This window comes from Typopeltis vanoorti, chromosome 6, assembly GCF_054136105.1.
Source record: "Typopeltis vanoorti isolate ZY-2024b chromosome 6, IOZ_Tvanoo_1.0, whole genome shotgun sequence".
Lineage (NCBI taxonomy): Eukaryota > Metazoa > Arthropoda > Arachnida > Uropygi > Thelyphonidae > Typopeltis > Typopeltis vanoorti.
The window spans coordinates 131,340,111-131,362,984 of NC_143554.1; the positions used below are offsets into that span (position 1 = coordinate 131,340,111).

The 22,874-nt window shown below is 33.5% G+C and overlaps 1 protein-coding gene across 2 annotated transcripts in view; it reads left to right on the forward strand.

The window, feature by feature from the left end:
* LOC150105951 (uncharacterized) overlaps positions 1-22,874 on the forward strand; it is a 138,633-nt gene that overhangs the window by 91,027 nt on the left and 24,732 nt on the right. For both annotated transcript variants that reach the window (XM_090394440.1, XM_090394441.1), the window contains one exon: positions 18,807-18,943. In XM_090394440.1, the coding sequence (XP_090250566.1) occupies positions 18,807-18,943 (137 nt within the window). The remainder of the gene's footprint in view (positions 1-18,806; positions 18,944-22,874) is intronic.

Here is a 22,874-nt window from a genome sequence, read left to right on the forward strand (position 1 = left end):
AGCTGATCTTGGGTCACTGTAAATTATAATTCCCTCAGATTGTTGAGATGATGATAATTTTAAGTAGGCTTCGAGTGCTTTATTTATTGCATAAAGTTCGCTGGTAAAATTGGAAGCAATTCTCCCAGATCCAACTTTTATTGAAAGTTTTTCGCCTTTCGGGAGTAGAAAGAGAACATGAGCGCCTCCATTAATCATATTGGTGTCTGACAATCCATCGGTATAACAAATAATCTGTTTGGAGGATGAAAAAAGATTGATAGTATTTAGCCCTTTTTCTTTGAGCATTTCTTTTGATTTTTTTTTTTTTTTGTACAGTTTGGTGAGATTTATGGTTTAGATTTATGGAGGTATTTGGAGGTAAAGGACTGGATAATAGAGGTTCTTTGTTTATGTGGGCGTTTAGCTGATCAAGACCTGTTTCCTTCCTGATAGTGTCATCATATTGTAAAGTTGATGATCTATGAAGTCTGTGTTCATAAGCTTTTAGGGAGATATGATCGCTTCGAGCTTCTGATATGATTTATGAATTTTAAGGTGGCAAATTTTCATTTGCCCTCCAGCAGGTCGAGCCCACATTCCTGTTGGGCTCTGATGTTGTTAGTGGATTAGACTGCACCAAGGATAATCTTGGATGCTTTTGCTTGTATTTTGTCTAATTTTTCCTTTACCGATGAGGCCAAAGTTGACCAGATAGGTGCTGCATATTCCATTATTGGTCTTATTAGTGTAGTGTAAGTAGTTTGAGGATTTTTGGCTTTACACCCCAATTTGTTCCACAAAGCCTTTTCAGTATATTTAATTTTTTTAGAGCTCTGTTGGAAGTGTTAGTGATGTGTTGTGCAAAACGTAATTCCTGATAAAGTGTAATACCAAGATAATTTGGATTTGTGACTTTTTCAATTAGCTTGTCGTTAATCATGACTTTGGGATTGTATGAATGTCTATTTTTCCTGTCTGTACTAAAAGTGCTTAGTTTTGTTTTGTCTGGGTTTATTTTCAGTTTAAGTTCATCTGACCATTTTTCTAACCCTCTCATGGATTTGTTTAGAATCTCCTCTGATTCTTTGATTTTAGCACTTGTGTGCCAGATGGCTATATCATCTGCGTAGCAAGCTACTTTGGTGTCTTCTGTAAGGTAGGAATGAATGTTATTGACATATAAAAGGAACAGTAAGGGACTGAGTACAGAGCCCTGGGGAACACCAGCTCAGGTTCTCCGCTCTTGATATTGCTGCATTGATTCTAACCTTGATCTTTCTTCCTCTAATGAAATCAGCAATCCAGATTAAATTGATCTATTGTTGAATGACTGAGATGGTGAAACTGGAGAAAGGAAGCCAATATGAATTTTGTACATTGAAGTCACCAAGAAGGACAACATCACTATTGTGGTATTTCAACTTCAGAAAGTCAAGCTTTAGAGAGAGATAGTTGAAGAGGTCAGAGTGGTTGACGGAGTTTGGAGAGTGATACAGGGAGCATATAAAAATGGCAGGTTGATTTGGTAGAGAAATTTTGAGCCAAAGCAGATGACACAGCAGAGATTCAAGGATTTACAATGTCTGACATGGTATGTCGGTTCTGGTGAATGCACAAGTGCCGCCCTTGTGGCAGAAAGAGCTGTGTAATGTGTAGTTTGGGCAGTTGAGGACAGTGGCTATTGAGGTTGTCAGTTGGAGTTCTGATAAGAATAGTACTGGTTTAGATGACTGTAGACTGTGGTGCACATGTTTTTATTGCTGTTTATATAACTGGCTAACCTCCTCTCATACTGCACCTTTATCATGCTGATCACTTTCCTAGTGTGCACTTTATATACTCATTATACATCTGATTGCTACCATAATTGGTAGCAATTGGATGCATGATTTAGTGACAAGGTGGATGAGACACACTGATGTATCTTCCCATATTACTTTTCTTTCTATAGACAGATAAGTGATGACTGTCATCTGATTTTCTAAGTATGAGAGTCTTGAAAGAAAATAACATGGCTAGATTAAGTTTTTAAAGTAAAAGTAAATCTTGTAATGGATGGAGATCTTGTTTAGAAATATTTACAAGTTATTCTTGTGCAGAATTAAAGATATGCTGCTGTAAGTTAAAGTTCTACTATGCAAAGTTGGTGCATGCAACAAGAGCTCATTGTCATTTGCTACACTTGTATGCATAAGTTACCTTGACATTTGAATTATCCAAATTATCCTGCATTGATAACAAATTTAAATAGTTTTAAAATGTCCAAAAAAAAAAAAGAACTTTTTATCTTTTTAAATAATTTAGAGTATCAATCAGTGGATTGTCTAAACTGAACACTATATTCAGAGATAGTGATAGTTTCTATCTTGTTTTTTTTTGCATGTCTAGGAGTTCTGTTAAAGTGTATCCTGATCTTTTTAATGTTAGTTCATCTAAAAGGTTGTTTAGACAAAGTGACAATATGTGATATTGGCATTTGGTCTCTTGACAAATAGTGGCAGATAGAATGATTTCTTATTATATCTCAAGAGATCTTAATTGAAAGTTTTTAATAATATTGTTTTCTGTCTTTAATGACTTGTACTTTCTTATTGTTCCTTGTATGTGTGTGTGCGAGAGAGAGAGAGGGGGGGAGGGGGGGAACACTTGAAATTCAAAATGAGATTAAGTTAGGAGGAGGAATGTTATGTTAAATCTCTGTTGATGCCATTGAAAAAATCCATAAAATCCAAAACTATTAATAAACCTGCTCAGGTTTATTAATAGATAACTGTACATTATTCATTCTGAATAAGTAACACATAGACACAGTTGAAAATATTTAATTAAGATTTATTAATTACAATATTTCAATTAATGTATTGTGGATCATTGTCACTATAAAAATAATTTTTTGAAATCAACAAATTAAACAACAGTGAAGGTATATAGAGAATGAAATATCTCCTTATATGCAGACAGCATTGTGAGACAGCCAAGTAAAAAGCAAAACTATTAGGCTCACTTGAAGTGTGCATGCATGTGATTATTAAAAAAAAAAAAAAGTCTATAATTAAGTTAATATCTTAAGTTATAATTTCTCAGGTTTTGGGCATAGAGAGTTCATTGTTGAGGTTGAGACTTCAGTGATACCAAATTACTTCAGAACTTTCTTTAAGGAAATGCTCATATTTTCTCTGCCCTCTGTTAGAAGAGAAGACTTGCACAGAATCACCATTCCATATATTAAAGGCATTTCAGAATGCATTCTTGCACCTTAAAGTAGTTGAATATTCCCACAACTTTTAAGCCTATAAATTCAGTTAGCTCATTGATACTGTCTCCAAAAGATAGTCTATTTAGTCCCATGCAACTTCAAGTTATTCTATTTTGGACATATGGTCCGATTTGCTTCTATGCGTCTTTCTGAACACCAATCCTACATTCCCTGCAAGAAACACTTGACTGCAACCCCCCCCCCCCAATACTTCTAGTTTTCCTGAGTTTGTATTTCTAACTCTGAAGCCATTTAAATGCATTCCATCATGTATGTACAAGTCCTATTGTCTATCAAATTCACTCTATACATGCACACCAATCCTCTCGCACAATCTTCTCATTCACAATCATAACCCTTCTCAATTCAGTCTTGTCTTACCAAGACAGTGGACTCAGTCTTTTCTTTCACACACTTCTTTTTTTGCTTCTGTCATCAACTCTTTCATATCTTCTCACACTTCATATTTCTCACATTTCAAATCATTCATGCCTGGCAAAGCAACCAATTACTTCATTTTATCCCATTTGTGAATTCAGCTGCACTAATATCCTTTATCTTTGCACCTGGGTAACATGCTTTCATCTCTTTCTCATTAAGTACACTTCTTATCAGTGAATCTTCATGCAATACCTTCACTCCAAATCTCACACTTTCATACTTTTCAATTATTCAATTTCATACTTTTTTCTGTCATTCTCCCTCTTGAAGTTCCACATGGCAATTGTTTCTCCAGTTACTCTAGCTCATGTTTTTGTCCGATGCTGCATAAGCTTGCAATTTTACACTCATCATCTACATTACTTTTAGCTACTTCTTCTTTCATGTGTTAATTCATATTTGCATGCTGTCTTTCACTACTTCCACCATCTCTACAACACTTTTGCTATTTTACCATATACTGTTAATACTGATTGCTTCATTCTCCCACTTGAGTCTCACTCAAAACATTTCCAACACTCTCTCTCTCTCTTTTCACTTATTTTCATATCATAAACTGTTCACTCTTCATAATGAGTCCATAGAACACACACACACACACACACACTACATTATATGAAATATCTTATGCTAAACTCAGTGAACATGGAAGCTTTGGCTGCAATTTTCCTCGTATGCATTTGCCATGAAATATGCTTTTTGCAGGATTTTAAAATTTGAAATTTTGTAAAATTCACATTAACAGCATAACATCTACAAAAAACTAGAAACTAATGATGATGGTGGTGGTGGTGGTAGCAGTAGTAGTGAAATACAGGAAATGGGTTTGAGGCTGTTTGGTGTGTAGGATGTTAATAGATAAAATACACAGTTGAGTGCTTCTACAGAATAGGATCATCTGGAACTGCGAACCTCATAAATCTTATAGATACAAGAAAGGACATTTATGGGCATTTCAACTATGGGGATATAGGCTGGAGAGAGCAGAAAGCATTGAAGATAAGGGAAAGTTAATCTGTAAAATTGCTCAGGAGTACCTAATTTAAGCATCACACAATGGAAGTGCAGTACTAGAACATTTGATGTAGCAGTAGTGTTTGAGAATCTATCTATGAATTGTTATGCTATGATTGTTGTGCTTCTAATTGGCAAGAGTTAATCATTTACTTTTGGGGAGGTGACAAAATCTTACTAAGAAGAGGCATATGTAGAACTGTACAGTCAGTGATTATAATAAACTGAGAGGGCAGCTTGAGGCAATTCAAGGGTGCTCTAATGAAAGCAGTATCTTACTGCATATCCAGAGTTATGAATAATGAATAATTCATTATTCATCTACTGAATTCCATGGGAGTTCAGTAGATGAATAATGCTTTAATTAATCATCATCATCATGTAAGGAAATTAAATTATTACTCTTAACATAGTGTCTTCATAATTTGACCATAATGAATGCTGATCACCATAAAAAGGAATATGTCAAAGATTAAAATTTGGCAATTCTGCATTGAAAATAATAATAATAAAAAAGTACCTACCTCATGCGAAATTTATCTTTTTATGAAGAGATCTAAACAATAGGTATAAATGTGTGTGTGTGTGTGTTATATATATATATATATATATATATATATATATATATACAGGGTGTTCGGGATAAATTTGACATATTTATAATTAATTATATTTTTCCGTAAGTTACATGTATTAACACACACTTCTCTTCATTTAAAAGTTTGGACCCTTCTTCATTCATATACAAGATGTCAGAAAGGATGGATAGCTGGAACCCACCTGAATCATGGAAGAGAATAACTTGTATCATGATGATTCGTGCCCGCCATCAAAATAAGGATATTACGACTGCTGCCCAATGCTCCCTGAATACAGTAAAAACAATCACGCATGAACTAGAGACTTGCAATGGTGACTACGAGGATGTAGCAAGAAGAAAGATCCCTAGCAGACGATCTGATTGCGTTCGTACAGCAGAATTCCTCGCAAATCTGCAGCAGGAACAGGTGTTGAAGAACCCTGGCATTGGAATTCGGGCTTTGTTCGTGGAGTTGCTAACTGTAGTCAAGCCCTGGATAACAAGGGTAGCCAATGGTAGGCCGTATGTATGGCAGCAGGATTCGGCCCCTTGCCACACCTCTGGGAAAAGTCAAAAATGGTTGTCTGAAAATTTCTACGACTTCACCAGTCCAAATGTTTGGCCTCCAAACTCCCCAGACCTTAACCCCATGGATTATTTTGTATGGGGCGCAGTTGAAAAAGACACCAATCGCACTTCCAGTAATACAAAAGCCCAGTTAATGGATAAAATTAAAACAGTTTTTGCGGCCCTTCCCAGGGAGACTGTAGCATCAGCTTGTTCGAGGTTCCGAAGCAGAATTGAAGCTCTGATCGATGCTAATGGTGGTTATTTTGAGTAAATCTTGTTGATAGTATTGTAATTAACTCTGCCTGTAATGTTTTTTTGTCAATTCATTAAATTTAATAGATACAAAGAAGATTTTCTTTTTCCTTACGAAACTGTCAAATTTATCCCGAACACCCTGTATATATATATATATGTTTTTTTTTTAAATATTAAATGACTGGAAGCTGAGAGAAAAAATTAAAACACTGTTTTTATTCAGCACGACTAGTTTTATCTTTAAGAAGACTTCTTCAGGTGCACAAAAAAAAAAAGAGAAATCAACAAAAACTGTAAAAGAATAAAGTCTAAACAACAAAGCGTTAGCATGAAAAGGTAAATATTAAAGCGTTAGCATCTGGATATTTAAAGCTGTTCTCTGTATAACCTCGTTGGGCGTGCGCAAATGTTCAAGATCTCATGAACACCAAAGTTGGATGGTAGCACAATGACATTCTGAGAGATTATAACTAAGGCTGTTGTTAAGATGTATTGGATTAAGGAAGATTCTTTAGAATCAACTATTCTTCTTTCCAGTTCATCGTAGCAACGAAAGATATTATCAGATTTGTCCCATAAAACTGAATGGACAGGGTTATCCTCGTTAGTGTTAGAATTCAGAACATTAGCTCTTGTTCTGCTCTATGTAGTGTCTCTTTTGATGTTCTTTTATGCACAATTTGATGGATTTTTCTGTCTGGTCAAAATAAGGTTTATCACAGTTACACCCTATCCAGTAAATGCTGGGATATTTAAGATTGTCATGTCTTTGTTTGGGTTGACTCAGTAAGGAACAGAGTTTTGGAAGAGGAGTGAATGAAGTCCAGATGTTGTATTTCTTAAGAACCTTTACCAATTTTGATGAAACAGAGCTGATATACGGTAGAGAAAAATGTGGCCTCTTTCACTATTTGTATCAGTACTATAGAAAGGAAGTGGATTGAAAAGTAATTTATTAATAGTTTTCTTGGAATAGCCAGCCATTCTGTTGAAAAGTAGTACGAAGAAAACTGAAGTTCTTTTTTGATATCTTCTTCTTCTTCACACAGGAGTGAGTGAGTATGATTGCCTAGTGTAAAGATGATTCCAAATTTTTGAGGTAGATAATGGTGCGATTGCATGTGGAGGTGTCTATTTGTATGAGTTGGTTTCCTGTAGTTTGAGATTTTTAATTTTTCAGAGATAAGAAAGGGAGAGCCATCAACTTCTAATTCAACAGTGAATTTTATATTTGGGTGTTGACTATTCAGGTGCTCAAGGAAGCTCTGAAAAGATTCAGGACCATGGCTCTAGATTAAAAAGATGTCATATATATATGTATATCGCTTCCATATTCTTGGTTTTAAAGGAAAAGAGAAGATAGCTTTCTCTTTGAAATATTACATATATATTTCAAATATTTGAAATATATATGTTTGCTAGTATTGGCAATAATGGGTTGCCCATGACTATGCTAGATTTCTGTTTGTAAATAGTTTCTTTAAACTTGAAATAGCCGGAATTAATGCAGTGAGTTAATAAAGACAATGTAAAACCGGTGTTGTGCAAATTTCATACTATCATGTTTGAATGTGGTTTAAAACTTTGGGAAACCAAATGTTATTATTATTATGAGACACCTCCAAGGAGTCCAAGGACTCATCATGGGAGGGTGCACTACTCCACTACACAACTCACTGTCTCCTCTCCTTAATCTTCAAACTATCCAACAACACTGTTACCATCGGCATACAATGCCATCTACTGTCTACCACCAGCACCAATAGTATTTTTTTTTTTTGCCTGTAAATTGTGTGTGTGTTCTCAAATGTTTACAGGAAAATTAGTCTAGTTATTACAAATACTGTGGATGTATGTGTATCCACTCATCTGAAATAATTTTTTTTTATTAATGTATTCTTTTAAAATGAAAAGATAACTTGATAGATATTCATATTTCTGGTAGAGAAAACAAGCAATAAAAATTAAGATTTTTTTCCCCCTGCTTATTATTTATTATTAGCCTTTAAAATTAAGTCTGTTATTTCTGTTAAAATAACGGCTTGTACATAACATACTACTTTTGTAATTTAATGAACATTGAATAATATTTTTAGGTTGTGAAATTAATCCAGATTTTTAACAAGAATTCTTGAAAAATAGAGAAATTCATCACAATGAAAAGATAGACTGTTTAATTAACTGAACTAGTGAATATATATTTCATTTTCTGTTAACTATCACACAGTGCAGAAAAAAAAAAAAGACTGAATTCAAATAAGCCAAAATATGCATAAGAAAATAATTTCTTACATGTCCCTCAAAATAATTCCTCCTCATCATGAAGTGATTGAATACACTTGTTACACTGTTTGCACAAGTTTTGGAAAGGCTTAGACAACTCATCTTCTGTGAGTATTTATTTTAATATCACTTTCTTCTGAAAATTATAAACTTGATCAAATTAGAATCTTTTAAAGTCTCAGTCTCAATTTGGAAAATAAAAACTTTTGCTGTAATTAAGAAAGGGGAGTAAGGAGGGTGGTCGAGCACTGCAATGTGTTTGTGAGGCTGAAACATCAGACTCATGAGTAGATCTCATGAGTCTGATGTTTCATTTTTCTGACAAAAAAAAAAGTAATGAGACTGAATTAGAATAATAAAATAAATAAATATAACACAAGTATTTATCCAGCAAATAGTGACAGAGAACTATACTTTTCTGAAATGTGAATAAATGTCACTCACATTTACTCATTTTTTGATACTTGCTAAAGAAATAAGAATAATAATATAAAATAAATAAAATAAAGAGTAATAAGAAAAAAAAAATAAGAAAAGCCTCATTGACTTGAATGAATAATATGTTATTGTTGATAGTGATATCTTCACGCTGGTTCAGCATACAAGAGTGTACAAAAGATTTGCAATTAAAAGTGACCATCACTTAATTTTAGGTAGGATAAATAAAAATATCACATTGAAAAGAACAGTATGTAAAAAAGTTTTAAAATTAATTAAAGTTGAACATCTTTTACAGGTAAACTGTAGACTCAATTATACAAACATTATTTGAAAGAAACAATGAAACAGTTTGAAAACAAGAACCAAACCTTCAAGTCTCAGTGGCAAATTCTGAAGAAAACATTGAGTGATTTAGCTAGAGATGCATGCAGTAAAGTTGTCTACAAGGATAAAAAAATAAATAAAATAAATAAGAATACCCTGATGGACATAATAAGTTAAAGAAGCGGTCCTGGAAAAGAAGAAAGCAAAAGTTCCTAGCAAATAAGTCAGGAGATGCCCTAAAAGAATACAGAGAAAACTCTAAGGGAGCTAAGCTATATGTAGTCTTCAGACTCCTTGGAGGTATCAGGAATAATAATAATAATAATAATAATAATAATAATGTAAAAGTAGCTAAACAAAAGTCTTGGGAAGAAGACTTTGGTAAGAATATAGAAGATAAATATCAGGAAGGTGGCACAATGTTCTGGGTGGCTATTGAAAAAGCTTAGAAATAGAGAAAAGAGTACTATAAATGGAATCAAATATGATAAAGGTGGCATGAAAAACTAAAGATAGGGATATCCTAGGTGTCTGAAGTAATTATTTTTACAGACTGTTAAATGAAACAATCAGTGACAGAACAGTAGTAAAATTTCAAAAGAAATGCAAAGAGGAGTATGTATATATATCAATACGTGAGGTAGAAAAAGCCATCAAAAATACGAAACATAGAAAGGTAGTTGAAGTAGATGGTATTTGATCAGAAATGCTCAAATATGGAGGTATAAAAGTTTTGCAGTGGCTACACTGCATAATGCAGAAGGTTGAATTCCAGATGATTGGAATGGATCTCTAATAGTCCCTATCTATAAAAAAGGGAATAAAGCTGAGTATGAGAATTACAGAGGAATTTCTCTACTAAGTGTTCCAGGTAAGATTTATGCAAGCATACTTGAAAAGAAGTTGAGAAAAATTATGGAAAAGAAACTGGGAGAAGAACAAGTTAGATTCAGGCCAAATAGAGTTTGTCAGAATCAGATTTTCACATTAAATAGTTGAGAAATTGTGTGGGAATGTGGCAAGGATCTGAATGCAAGTTTTGTAGATCTGGAAAAGGCATATGGCAAGGTTCTTAGAGATATTCAAAACACTACAGTATGTATGGGATAAATAGAACATTATGCAGGGAAATATATAGTCTCTATTTAAGTTGTAAGTCAGCAGTTAGAATTGAAGGAAGTACAGGAAGATGGTTTGATGTAAAATCAGGTGTTAGACAAAGATGTACATTATCTCCACTCTTACTCATCATTTATATTGATCACATTATGAAAGAAAGTGGCATTGAATCTGATATTAGAATATCAGGTTTAATCAAGTTGGAGATATCAAACTTAGCTCTTGCTTTATGCAGATGATGATGTATTCCTAAACACGTCCAGTGCAGGTCTACAAGATTCTCTAAGTTGAATAACAGCTTTAACAAATTTATCATGAAAATCAGCAATAAAAAGACCAAACCATGAAAATAGGCAGGAGCATAGAAAACTTCAGCGACATTTTAAATGGCAAGCCTATAGAAGAAGTAAAATATTTCAGCTATTTAGGCAGTTTTTAGTGAAGATGGCAAATTAAGAATATATTATTATTATTATCTGAGTCCTCCAAGAATATGAATAAATTCATATGGAATAAGAGAGAAATTAGTTGGAACACTAAATTAGCTGTATACAAGACAGTGTTCAAACCAATTTTAACTTATGGATCTGACAGCTGGTTTATAAGTAAAACACTTGACCAAAGACTAGAGACCGCATATATGAGGGTCCTGAGAAAGATTAGAGGCGTGAACAGATGGCATCAATGGCAATGTCATATTAAAAACGAGGATATTAGGAAAGAACTTGACATTGTCAGCATCCAGGCATGCGTTAGCAGAGCTAATCTCAGGTGGTATGGTCACTTAAACAGAATGGACAAGGAAAGATTAACAAAACAAGTGTTCTCTGCAGGTTGGCAGGAAAACGACCCAGAGGAAGACCAAGATATAGGTGGATTAATACAGTACAAAGTGCCTTAGACGATAGAAATATAAGATCTGATAATATTGGAGTCTTGGTAAGTAACAGACTGTTTTGGAGGAAAATTGTAGCTAGGAAGTTAGTAATGATGTAAATTTTTCATGTACTGCTATCATATCCTGTACACCCCCTTGAGGGTACATGGCAGGAATTTAATGATGATGATGATGATGAGTCCTCCAAGGAGTCAAGGTCTTAAACTCAAACTAGCTGGTTATACCTTCCCTTAAATTTACTCATACCTAGATGCACTCACTACCTCTAAAGGCAAAAACTATTCCACTCACTTACTGCTCTGTGAAAAAAAAACCTAGCTCTTACCCCTTTCTTGACCGAGAACAAACTTAACTTCCATGGAAGCCCTTGTGTTATCTTCGCACCTTCCATATAACAGAAAATTTCATCATACAATATCTTATAACACCCACTCAGAAATTTATAGACCTCTGTCATATCACTCCTCTTTCTCCTGATAACCAGTCTGTAATCCACATACTCGCAACCTGTTCTCATAATCCGAATATAATCTTTATATCTCTACTTTGCACCCTTTCATAGCTTCTTTCTCTCTCCTTGAAACACGGGAGGACAAATCTGTTCACATTAATCCAGATGTGATCTTATTAAAGGCTTGTAAATGACTTCCTCATTTACAAGCAAAATGACTTCCTCATCCTTACATGTCAAAGTTCACTTCAACATTGCAATTATCCTCTAAGTTGTATTTGCAACTTTTACTATGTAATCTTTGAACTTCAAATTCCCTGTTACACCAAGATCCCTAGCTTCATTAGTTTCTTGTAGCATAACTGCTAATATAATATTCTGTTGGAAATCTCATTATGGTAAGGTGCATAACATTACACTTATTATGGTAAGGTGCATAACATTACACTTACTAACATTAAACTGATGGTCATTTTTGTTTGCCCAAATTTCCAGCCTATTCAAATCATTCTGTAAGTGCTGGATATCAGTAGCATCCCTGATTGCCCTGTTTATCTTTGCATCATCAGCAAACAGTTGCACATCTCCTGTTAGACTCTAATGTCATTAATGTATAGATTAAGATTAAACAATGGCCCAAGGACTGAACCATGAAGTACACCACTGATCACCTTAAATCTGCAGATTCACACCCACTATATACTACTTTTTGATATCTGTCTGTCAACCATCCACTTATCCAAGTCGAGAGTTTATATTCCAATTTCATTTTCTCCAGTTTATGCAAAGGCCTTTTGTGTGGTATCCTATGAAATGTTTTATCAAAATCCAGCATTATCATAGTACTGTATATCGATTCCCTTTATTCAACTTGGCTGTAACATGTTATAAACTACGAGCAAATTGCTAAAGCATGACCTTCCTTCAGAAAAACCATTCTGCTCCTTGCAGAGTATAGCTTGTTTGTCTACCTATTTCTGTTTGCGAGTTCTTACCAACTTTAAAATCTTCACCACCACACCAGAAATACTGATAGGTCAGTAGTTAGACACATCAGTTTTTGCACCACCCTTCCTCCATTCCTGTGGTATTATTCCTGAGCTGAGAGTCAAGTTATACAAACTTGTGAAAGACCTAGTCAATTCGGTTGAACATTCTTTTAGTAAATGTGCTGTTATTCCCTCTGTCCGTGTTGACTGATTCTTATCCAGGTTATGCAACCACTCTTCAACCTCATTTTCATGCACTTCTAATTCTTCTTGCTATGCAGCAGTAATCACTGTGTGCCATGTTGCATACACCTGGTTGATATATCTTAGCAAAGTGAGCACTCATTACTTGAACAATATCATTAGCTTCTGACACTAGAGTATCATCTGCATTCAATGAAGTTATTCTTCCACATTCATTCTTTCTTTTGCATGCTACACAACAATAAAATTCTTTTGGACTGCCTTTAGCCTGCATAGCCAATTTTCCAGTTTCTTTTCATGCTCTGGTTTAGCTTTCCGTGCACTCATATTCTGACAATATTCTTTCAACATCATCTTCTTATGGATCTCTTGCTTAATAAGGTTGCACATCCTTTTCAATTCCACCCTATTTATTCTTCAAACTCCAGGGATTCATTCAGATACTGCCTCGTTTAAGCACTTTTTCAAAGATTTCCATCCATTGCTGACATTTTTCCCATTCAGTAACTTATGCCATGGTACCAAAGATAGTATTCTCCTAAGTTGATTCATAATTTCCAGCTTTGATATTCGGCATGTAACCTCTTCAAATGGGAACATTACTATAATTAGATTCTTCTCAAGAAAGCATGTCATGATCACTCTTGCCAACTGGTGGTAAAATAGTCATATTCTTACCAGAGACCCTTTCTGAAGCTATGAACAAATCTAATACTCTTTGAACTTGAGTTCCTTCTTTCACATGCTGCTTGAGAAATTTGTATTGCAATAATTCAATAAATTTTTATTCATTCTTATCATGAGATTTCTCTTCTACCAAATCAATGTTTGGATAATTAAAGTCATCCATAATGATCACTCATTTAGTACCCATAAATTTAAATTGCAATGCATTTCATTATCCCCTGCAACTGAGCTGCTAGGTCAGTAGCAGAACTCCATCATATATTTCATTTTATTAGTTTCCACTTCACATCAGTTAGTCTCAGTCTCACTGCTACATGGAACATTACCACCATCATTATTTTGTTGCATTTTTACCCTAACTGGATTTAAGTCATCTGATATCATTAGTAGTATTCTCCTTCCTCTTCTATCTCTTCTTTCATTCCTAAAAACTCAATCCCAGTTACCATATCTGATTCTGATAGCCAGGTTTCACTAATGCCAACAATCTTATGCCACAATGCATTAAATAAAGCAAAGAACCTTAGTTTCTGATGCTCCTGGAATTTATATATATAGACATAACAAATGAGCACTTAGCCTATCTTTATAATTAGATATGCAATCTATTTGACCTTGCTGTAGAACTTTCTCTTTTTCCTCCTCAGACATACTCAAGCGGTCCAAAGCATGTATTTCCACCCCTTCAGCAGATGCATAATCATGTTCAAAGCTATTCATATCTTTATCATGTTTACATACTATAGTTGAACTTCACTTCCATTTCCTCCCTTGATGATCTAGTTTCCCTGACTCTCTGCATTAGGCCTCATCCCAATAAGTAATTTTTCCAGGCTCCTGATGCCAAATAAATTCAAGTGTAGGCCATCCCTCTTCTGCAAGTCTTTTTTTGCCATCAAACACACTCCACACATCTTAAAACTTGCATCCATATCGTCTACAAACAGACAACAGAATAAGCAAAGCTGGTATGGTAGGTAGCCAACTGAATAAATTTATATAGAATAAGAGAGAAATTAGCCAAAACACCCAACTAGCAGTATACAAGACAGTGTTCAAACCAGTTTTAAGTTATGGATCTGAGAGTTGGGTTAGAAAGAAGCCCTTGATCAAAGTTTAGCAACCAGATATAAGGGTTCTGAGAATTATTAGGAGAATGAACAGATGGCATCAATTGCAGAATCATATTAAAAATGAAGACATTAGGAAGAAACTTGAGATTGTTTGCATTCAAGAATATGTTAGCAGAGCTAATTTCAGGCGCTATGTTACTTAAACAGAATGGGAGAAGAAATATTATCAAAACAGACATTTGATGCCAAGATGGCAGGAAGAAGAACCCAGAGGAAGACTAAAATCTAGGTGGATTGATTCAGTCAGAAATGCCTTATAAGAACAAAATGTTAGATACAACAGTATTGGAGTGCTGACAAGGAACAGATTGATTTGTAGGAAAAGTGTTAATAGGAGATTATTAATAACATAAACTTATGCATAGAGTTCTCTCACAATAGCCTGTATTTTGAGGGCACATATCACTAAATTGATGATTATGGTGAATACTTGTTTGCAATTATGCACTTTGTCAACCAATTTAAAGCTGCTTTTCATTTTCGATTTTTCAAGGATTTCCTACATCTTTGCTCTCTTTAAAATGCTTAATGCATTGAAAGGTTTGTTCTCGAGACAGAGCTCATCCCTATATGCTGTTCAAAACATTTTATATATTTCATTAGAACTCCAGTTTCATTTTTTTTTAGGATTTTTTTTTGATAGTGATGTTTAGACACAATGCACAAAGAACATTTATGCATAAAGCAATTTATGGCTTTATGACAGGTAATAGATTGATTTGGAGGAAAATTGTAGATAGGAAGTTAGTAATGATGTAAATTTATCATGTAGTACTATCATATCCTGTACATCCCTTGAGGCTACATGTCAGGAATTTGATGATGATGAACAACTTATGGCTAAGTGGACTTGGTAGGATTGCCCAGATCACATAATTGTACTTCTTTGCCACTCCTTCCTGGAACAATACGTGTGTTAGATTTATTTATTTTATTTGTTTAATTCAGCTTTATTATTTGCCAGAATGCAGTTGATGTTTTCATAGTCTGAAAATCATATGGCTTCTTAATGCAAAACCATTTACCATTCTTGAACTGCTTATTTTCATTTTCCCCCCGTGTTATTGCTGATTTTTATATCAAATTTATTGCTGCAGTTATTCAGTTTAGTTAAGAATCCTGGAGACTTATAATAGCTTTATTTAGGAGCATAACATCACCTGCATAGAGTAAAAAACTGAGGTCTAATATAATGCCACTAATTCTTCCTTCATAATGTAATCCATATGGATGTTGAAAGTTTTTTCCCACTTGGTTAGATTATAATAAATAATGCAAAGCACATCTCATAATGCAAAGCACATCCCTTGCGGGCATGTATAATGCTATGCATTAAGGGAAGGGCCACTACCCAGACCGGTTTCGACCTTTATCGAAGTCTCATCAGTGGGAGCCAGACCCACAGGTGGTGATTCCAAGGTGGAAGCAATGGAGAAGTCATATTTACCTATACGAGTTGCCAAAAGGTGTCTCACCTTATTATTAAATTACTCTGGATTTAGAGAAAGATTTTGGAAGTTTTTTCCCACTTGGTCTGGGTAGTGGCCCTTCCCTTAATGCATAACATTATACATGTCTGCAAAGAGATGTACTTTGCATTATGGAAGATACTAAGACAAGTAGTGATAAGAGCTTGGTCCACCTTTGCCACGAGTTGCCTCAGTCCTGAAGATACTTCAGGCACAAACTTTGCTTGCTTACACTTGGATAAAGGATTAAAATAAATTTATTATAATTATTATTACATCACACCTCCAGGGAGTCCAAAGACTCATTGAGGCATTTACTCTACAACTCTACGTCTCACTACTCCACCAACCTTCATCATCTAACACCAATGCCATCTACTGCCAGCCACCACTACTAGTACTTTCACAAACATCCATGCCCCACGTTTGGATTCGAACCTGCAGCCTTTTGGCTGGAGAGCAGATATGCTAACCGCTCTTTGTTATACTTCAGACCAACTTCATGTGCTATATCCCATCAAGGATATAGCATATGAAGATGGGCTATATCCAAGGGATATAGCTTTGTTCTGTATATTTTTGTCTTATCATATGCCTGTTTTTCTGATCTTCAAAACTTAAATACAGATCCTTGTCATAGTCCCATGATTTCTGAACTGTTTGTCTTAAAGTATCTGGTCCTGACAACTCATATTATGTCTGAACTTCGTTTGTTCTTTCTCAGATTTCTCTTTCACAAATATGCCTTGTGTAATTTTTATCTGGAACATTCAGAAGGGAGATTTGTCTGTAATTAATTGTCACATTCAGTTTTATTCCCCATATTCAAGCATTTCTGATGAAATATTGTATTTTCTAGCTGTTCCATATTTTCTACCTTGGTAATCGATATTCACTCCTGATTCCATTTCTCCTAGATATTTTCTACACTGTTCTGTCACTGCTTATCTCATTTGCCAATCTGTCAAATTAATTACTACAGAACACTTCAGGTTTTATGTCATGTTGTCATCTCTTATTCTCTTTACAGCACTTTTTCTTCCCTTTCTAAGCTTGTTTAATAACCTCTGGAATAGTCTGTCTTCTTTGTGATATTTACTTCTATCTTGAAAATTTCCATTTTTGGTCTCTAGAATGGGGTTTCAGATTATGCAAAAAATAAATAAAAATACAAGACAAAAAGAAAAAAAATCTCTAGCCCTCTTATGGTATTAATATACTCAACTCCACAAAAGGTTTACAACCTTTTGTGGAGCCCCATAAAAAATGAAATATATATATATATATACACAGTGGTATCTTGCTAATCCGAACTAATAAAAACCATGCTCGTTCGGATTAGTGAATTTTTTCCAAGAGACAACAATAACTAGCGTTTAAGACAAAAAAAAAAATCAGATTCTATGGTACATCAATTTAATTCTGTAAATAAATTAAGGTAACTGATAGAAAAAAAGCTACTGTAATGTAAAACTTAAATAATAATACAGTACACAAGTTTATTTTATTAAAAAATTTAGTTTGTATGTACCTATATTGTTGAGGATTCTGATTTAATAAAATTGCATAGTTCAGTACATAACTTAATTTTTGTAAAAAATGTCACTTTCTTGTACACAACACAAAAAACGTTTTACAAAATAACATACAAAAAAAGTTTTTTTTATTTCTTTTGTGAAAAATGCCACTGATTTTCTTTTGCTTCTTGAAAGCTAAACTTTTTTCGAATGCTTCTTCTCGGAGCTGCATTAGCAATAAAATTTTGTGGAATGGCATGTCATTCTGCTTAGCCCATTCTATACACACATTAAAACTGTCCACTGCCTCTTCATGTTTTACTTTTTTTCCCTTCGAGTCTTTATCGTTATCATCATCTTCTAATTCATTCTGTAGTGTCATATTTATGATTTCAGCATCTGATTTGATTTCAAATTCACTTTCGGTTCTACCTGTAATCCATTCCATAATATCTGTTTTTGAAATTTCAACATCTGGATTTATATTTTTAACCAAATTATGCACGTTTTGAATTTCCTCTTTTTGTGTATCACCGTAGTTATACTATATTGTAATAATAATAAAATAAATAATAATAGTTAAAATAATAATTATTAAATAAAAATAATAGTACACAAAATAATAATTCTTAATAAATAAAACTTTTTTTTCTTTCAAACCACAGTTCGGATTACTGGAAGGTTCTTCGTACTAAAGAGGTTTGGATTAGTGAGATATCACTGTATTCTTAAATTGTTTTTTGGTTATAGCTCACTCACCTTATTTCATATTATCATATAACACATACACACTGTAATTTTCAGTTTTTCTTCTATTTTATTTTCTCTTTAATAGTATACTGATAATCTTGAAACAAGACTGAAAATTCTGCTTTCACTGAATTATTTATTTCAGTGTAGGCTAATCTGCATTTGAACATAATATCAACATATTTTTCAACGTCTTCCCCATGACTTTTGTTTAGTTACCTTTGCATGTAACTTCTCTGTATTCTCTAAGAGGTCAGACACATGCTAACTTACTTGTCAGGAATTTTTTTATATAATTTCTTCTATTTTAATACTACTGTTTTAATTTCTTGACTCCACCCAAAGTTTAATGACATTTAAACTGATTTATGTACATGCTTAAAAATGTTACTATTTTATTTAATTACCAAACATACTAATCATCATATCCATTATTTTATTAGTTTGTTTCCACTGGACGAGATACAGCATGTGTCAAGATACTAAGAGATATTGAGATTGGTGAGGAAATCACATGTTTTTATGGAGAAGACTTTTTTGGAGATGACAACTGCTACTGTGAATGTGAAACATGTGAAAGGTGAAATTAAAATTTCTTTTCATCTAAATGTTGTTTTTTTTTAATGTTAATCCAAACAAAAACTATTAAACCTAATAGTTATTAGTTCCATGCAAAGCACAGATTTATTAAAAAATACTATTTATCTTTGTAATCTCCTGGGAAACAGTGCACAGTAAATATTGTTTCTTCATTAGTATATTTAATAATAGAAATAACTTTCCGAATAGAAAAACTAAAGTGGAATTAAAAGTATATCAGTTCAGCTGCTTAAGTACTAATGACACTTGATAAACTTCCTGCTGCTGATGTCACACTTTTATAGTATATATAATGTAATGTAAGATGATTTTTCACCATGCTTAATATAGTTTCATGTGTCCTATTTTGATCATGACATTTAAAAAGATTTGAGAGTGTTCATAATTAAGGGCTCTTAGTAAGATTTGAGTTCAAATCCCATTCCTTGCATCCCAATTGGGGCACAGCATTTTCAACTGAACTGAAATTAACCTACCCAATCTCATACAGATGTAGTATGGTTTTTGCTTTGGAAGGCAACTTCCAGGATTTCTACAAACAAATTTTTGTTTGTAGAAATCCTGGATGAAACCAATGTTATATAAATATAGATGAATAGATAGTCAAAACAGCAAGTTTGAGTGTGAATTCCTTTCATGAAAAGTTCTAAACTTTTTTTTTTTTTCAATGTTTGTACTCCCAGATAAGTTAAGGGTTTGATAATTTGGTAACCCTGATATAGAGTCACTTCAGGTCTCCATTTAGCAGGATGGTGGTCTCACACTAGACAACAAAAATCAACAGCAACTAATAACTTTCACAAACTCCCATATCAGTGGGATTTGGAAAATAACTTGTTGGCTGTAAAGTGGAGATGCTGTCCAACCAGTAGATGTGTATTGTTATAAAACACATAAGTTGAACATCCATCGCTGAAGAAAGCTCAAATAAATTATCTTTTTAAAATTCAGAATAAAAATTTTAAATGATAAAAATTGAAAATTTGCATATATTTGGCTGTAACTGATCTTTTAAATAACCATTTAAAGGAAAAGTAGTTTTTTTTTTTTGCATGCCATAGTAAACTGGAAAAAACTATAACACAGTTTTCTTCTTCTCATCGAGGATTTGGAATTGCTTCTGGCTTCATTGGTCTTTCCACATGGCAGTTGGTTCTTCTTTTCTCCTTTTGTTTGTATTTATTGGAGTGGAAGGGGTGGTGAAGCGCAATACATAGCCTCTCTCACTCAAATGTCAACCTCACCTTCCCGTGGTCCATCCTGTTCTAAAAGTACAAACGAGGCACTGGCGACCGAGTATGGGCGGTATAACCTTAACACCCTAACAGAGTAAATGCTGTTAGATCTGCCTGTCCAGAGGTGTTAGGTAGCAGCCCTACCACTGGACTTACCCAGCGACAGGTTAGTAACCTGCCCTGGGGAAATTCAAAATACTTTCAAGTTTCATGCAAAGAAAAGCCGGACAGACTGTCAGGGAAAAGACCACAACCCAGGAAACGGTAAACGAAATTGGAAAAAGGAACACATAATGAAGATTGCAACATGGAATGTGAGAAGCATTGCACACAAAGAAGAAGAACTTGATAAACAACTAAACCAAGCTAACATAAAAATATGTATAGTAACAGAAACAAAGAAAAAACAAAAAGGTACAAAAGAAACAAACAACTATATACAAATCTACAGTGGGGTAAAAAAAGAAGAAAGAGCAAAAGCAGGTATAATGATTATGGTACATAAATCCCTAAAGAACAGTATTGTATATTACAACTATTTGAATGAAAGACTAATAGAAATTAGACTCAAGGCATTAAGAGGCCACATAACAATAATTGGTGCATATGCACCAGAAGAGGGAAAAGAAGAAGACAGTAATATATTTTATAAAGAATTACAGAATGCCATAGATAAAACAAACAAAACTGACTATTTACTGCTAACAGGAGATTTAAATGCCAGAATAGGAAACAAAACATACAAAACAAACATAGGTAAATTTGGCGAAGATACATGTAATCAAAATGGTCGCAGATTGCACGATTTTGTCATTTATAATAATATGAGAATAATGAATTCAATGTTTAAACACAAGGAAATACATAAATATACTTGGTCAGCCAGAGGATACAAATCAGTAATCGACTACGTTATCACAAATTTTAAATTAGCGGAGTTAATTTTAGACGTAAGAGCATATCGAGGCTTTGAATTAAACTCTGATCATTATATGGTATCAGCAAAAATTCGTTTTAAACCAAAGTGGCTAAAAACACATAGAATTGAAAATTCTTACCAGCCAAGCTACAAAATTTCTTCATTACAGGATCCTCAAGTTAGACTACAATATCAAAAATGCACAAACTTAAAAACAGAAACCACTCAGGAATCAAGGGACATAGAAGATGAATGGGAAAATTTGAAACAAATTCTCACAAAAGCAGCAACAGAAACTTAGGAATAAAGCACAAATGGATTAGAAAAAGAGGACTACGAGACTGGAACAAAGAAATAGAAAATATAATAAAAACCAAAAAGGACAGTTACCAGAAATGGCTAAATTCCAAAACAATAGAAGCAGAAATAGAGTATAAAAGAAATAGTGCAATTGCAAAACGAGAAGTAAGGAAAAAACATAGAGAAAGATGGAACAATTTCGTAACAGAACTAGAAAAGGATTTATTTAAGCCACAACCCAAAACCTATAAAGTAATAAAATACATGAATAAAGAAATAAAAGAAAAGATAAAAATCCAAACAATAGATTTAGAAAAATGGGTGGCCTATTTCCAAAATCTCTGGACAGATGAGAACAATGAATTAAAATTTTATAAGACAAAGAATGACCTAATAGAAAATATCACAATGTTAGAACTGAAAAATATAATAAAGAAGATGAAAAATAGGAAAACGCCAGGAGAAGACAATATAAATATAGAACTCTACAAAAATGCAGGTGAAAAATTTAATGAAAGACTTTTGAAATTTTTTAATATGGTTAGGATGTCCGGAAAAACCCCTAACTCTTGGAAAAAAGCACTGGTCATCCCAATCTATTAAAAAGAAAATAAAGACAATTGCAATAATTATAGGGGAATTAGCCTGCTGAATACAGGATATAAAATATATGTAGGAATATTAAAAGAGAAACTAAGCAGCATTGTAGAAAACAAATTACTAGAAGAACAAAATGGCTTCCTAAAAGGCCGATCCTGCATAGATCCAATTTTTACTTTAAAATTATTAATAGAAAAGAGAAGAGAATTTCAAAAAGAAACACATGTGGCGTTTATTGATTATGAAAAAGCTTTTGACAAAATTAGTCGACAAAAATTGTTTAAAATATTAACCAATTTAAACATACCAAACCAACTTTTACAATCTATTCAAGAAATATATACAGGAAATAAAATAGCAGTTAAATTAGAACACACCTCAGAATGGAAAGATATATCAAGAGGAGTACGACAAGGATGTACCCTCTCACCTCTGCTTTTCAATATATATATAAATGAAATATTAAAAATCTGGAAACAGCATAACCCATTTGGTATACAAATGACCCCGCAAATGAAGATAGATACACTACTATTTGCAGATGATCAAATAGTATTAGCTACATCAGAAGATGACTTACAAAGATCATTAAAATCATTAAATGATATCTCAAAGCAATATAATATGACAATATCCAAAGAAAAAACAAAAATGATGGCATTCAAAGGAGAAAACCCAATAAGAAGTAAAATAGTGATAGATAATAAAATACTAGAACAAGTAAACACTTTCAGATACTTGGGATGTGATCTATCATACGAAGAAGAAAAAGACATAGACACTAAAATATCAAACTTTGTCAAAGGAAATGGCATAATAAACAGTATATTTAAGCCATCCCTGGTACAAAAACACAC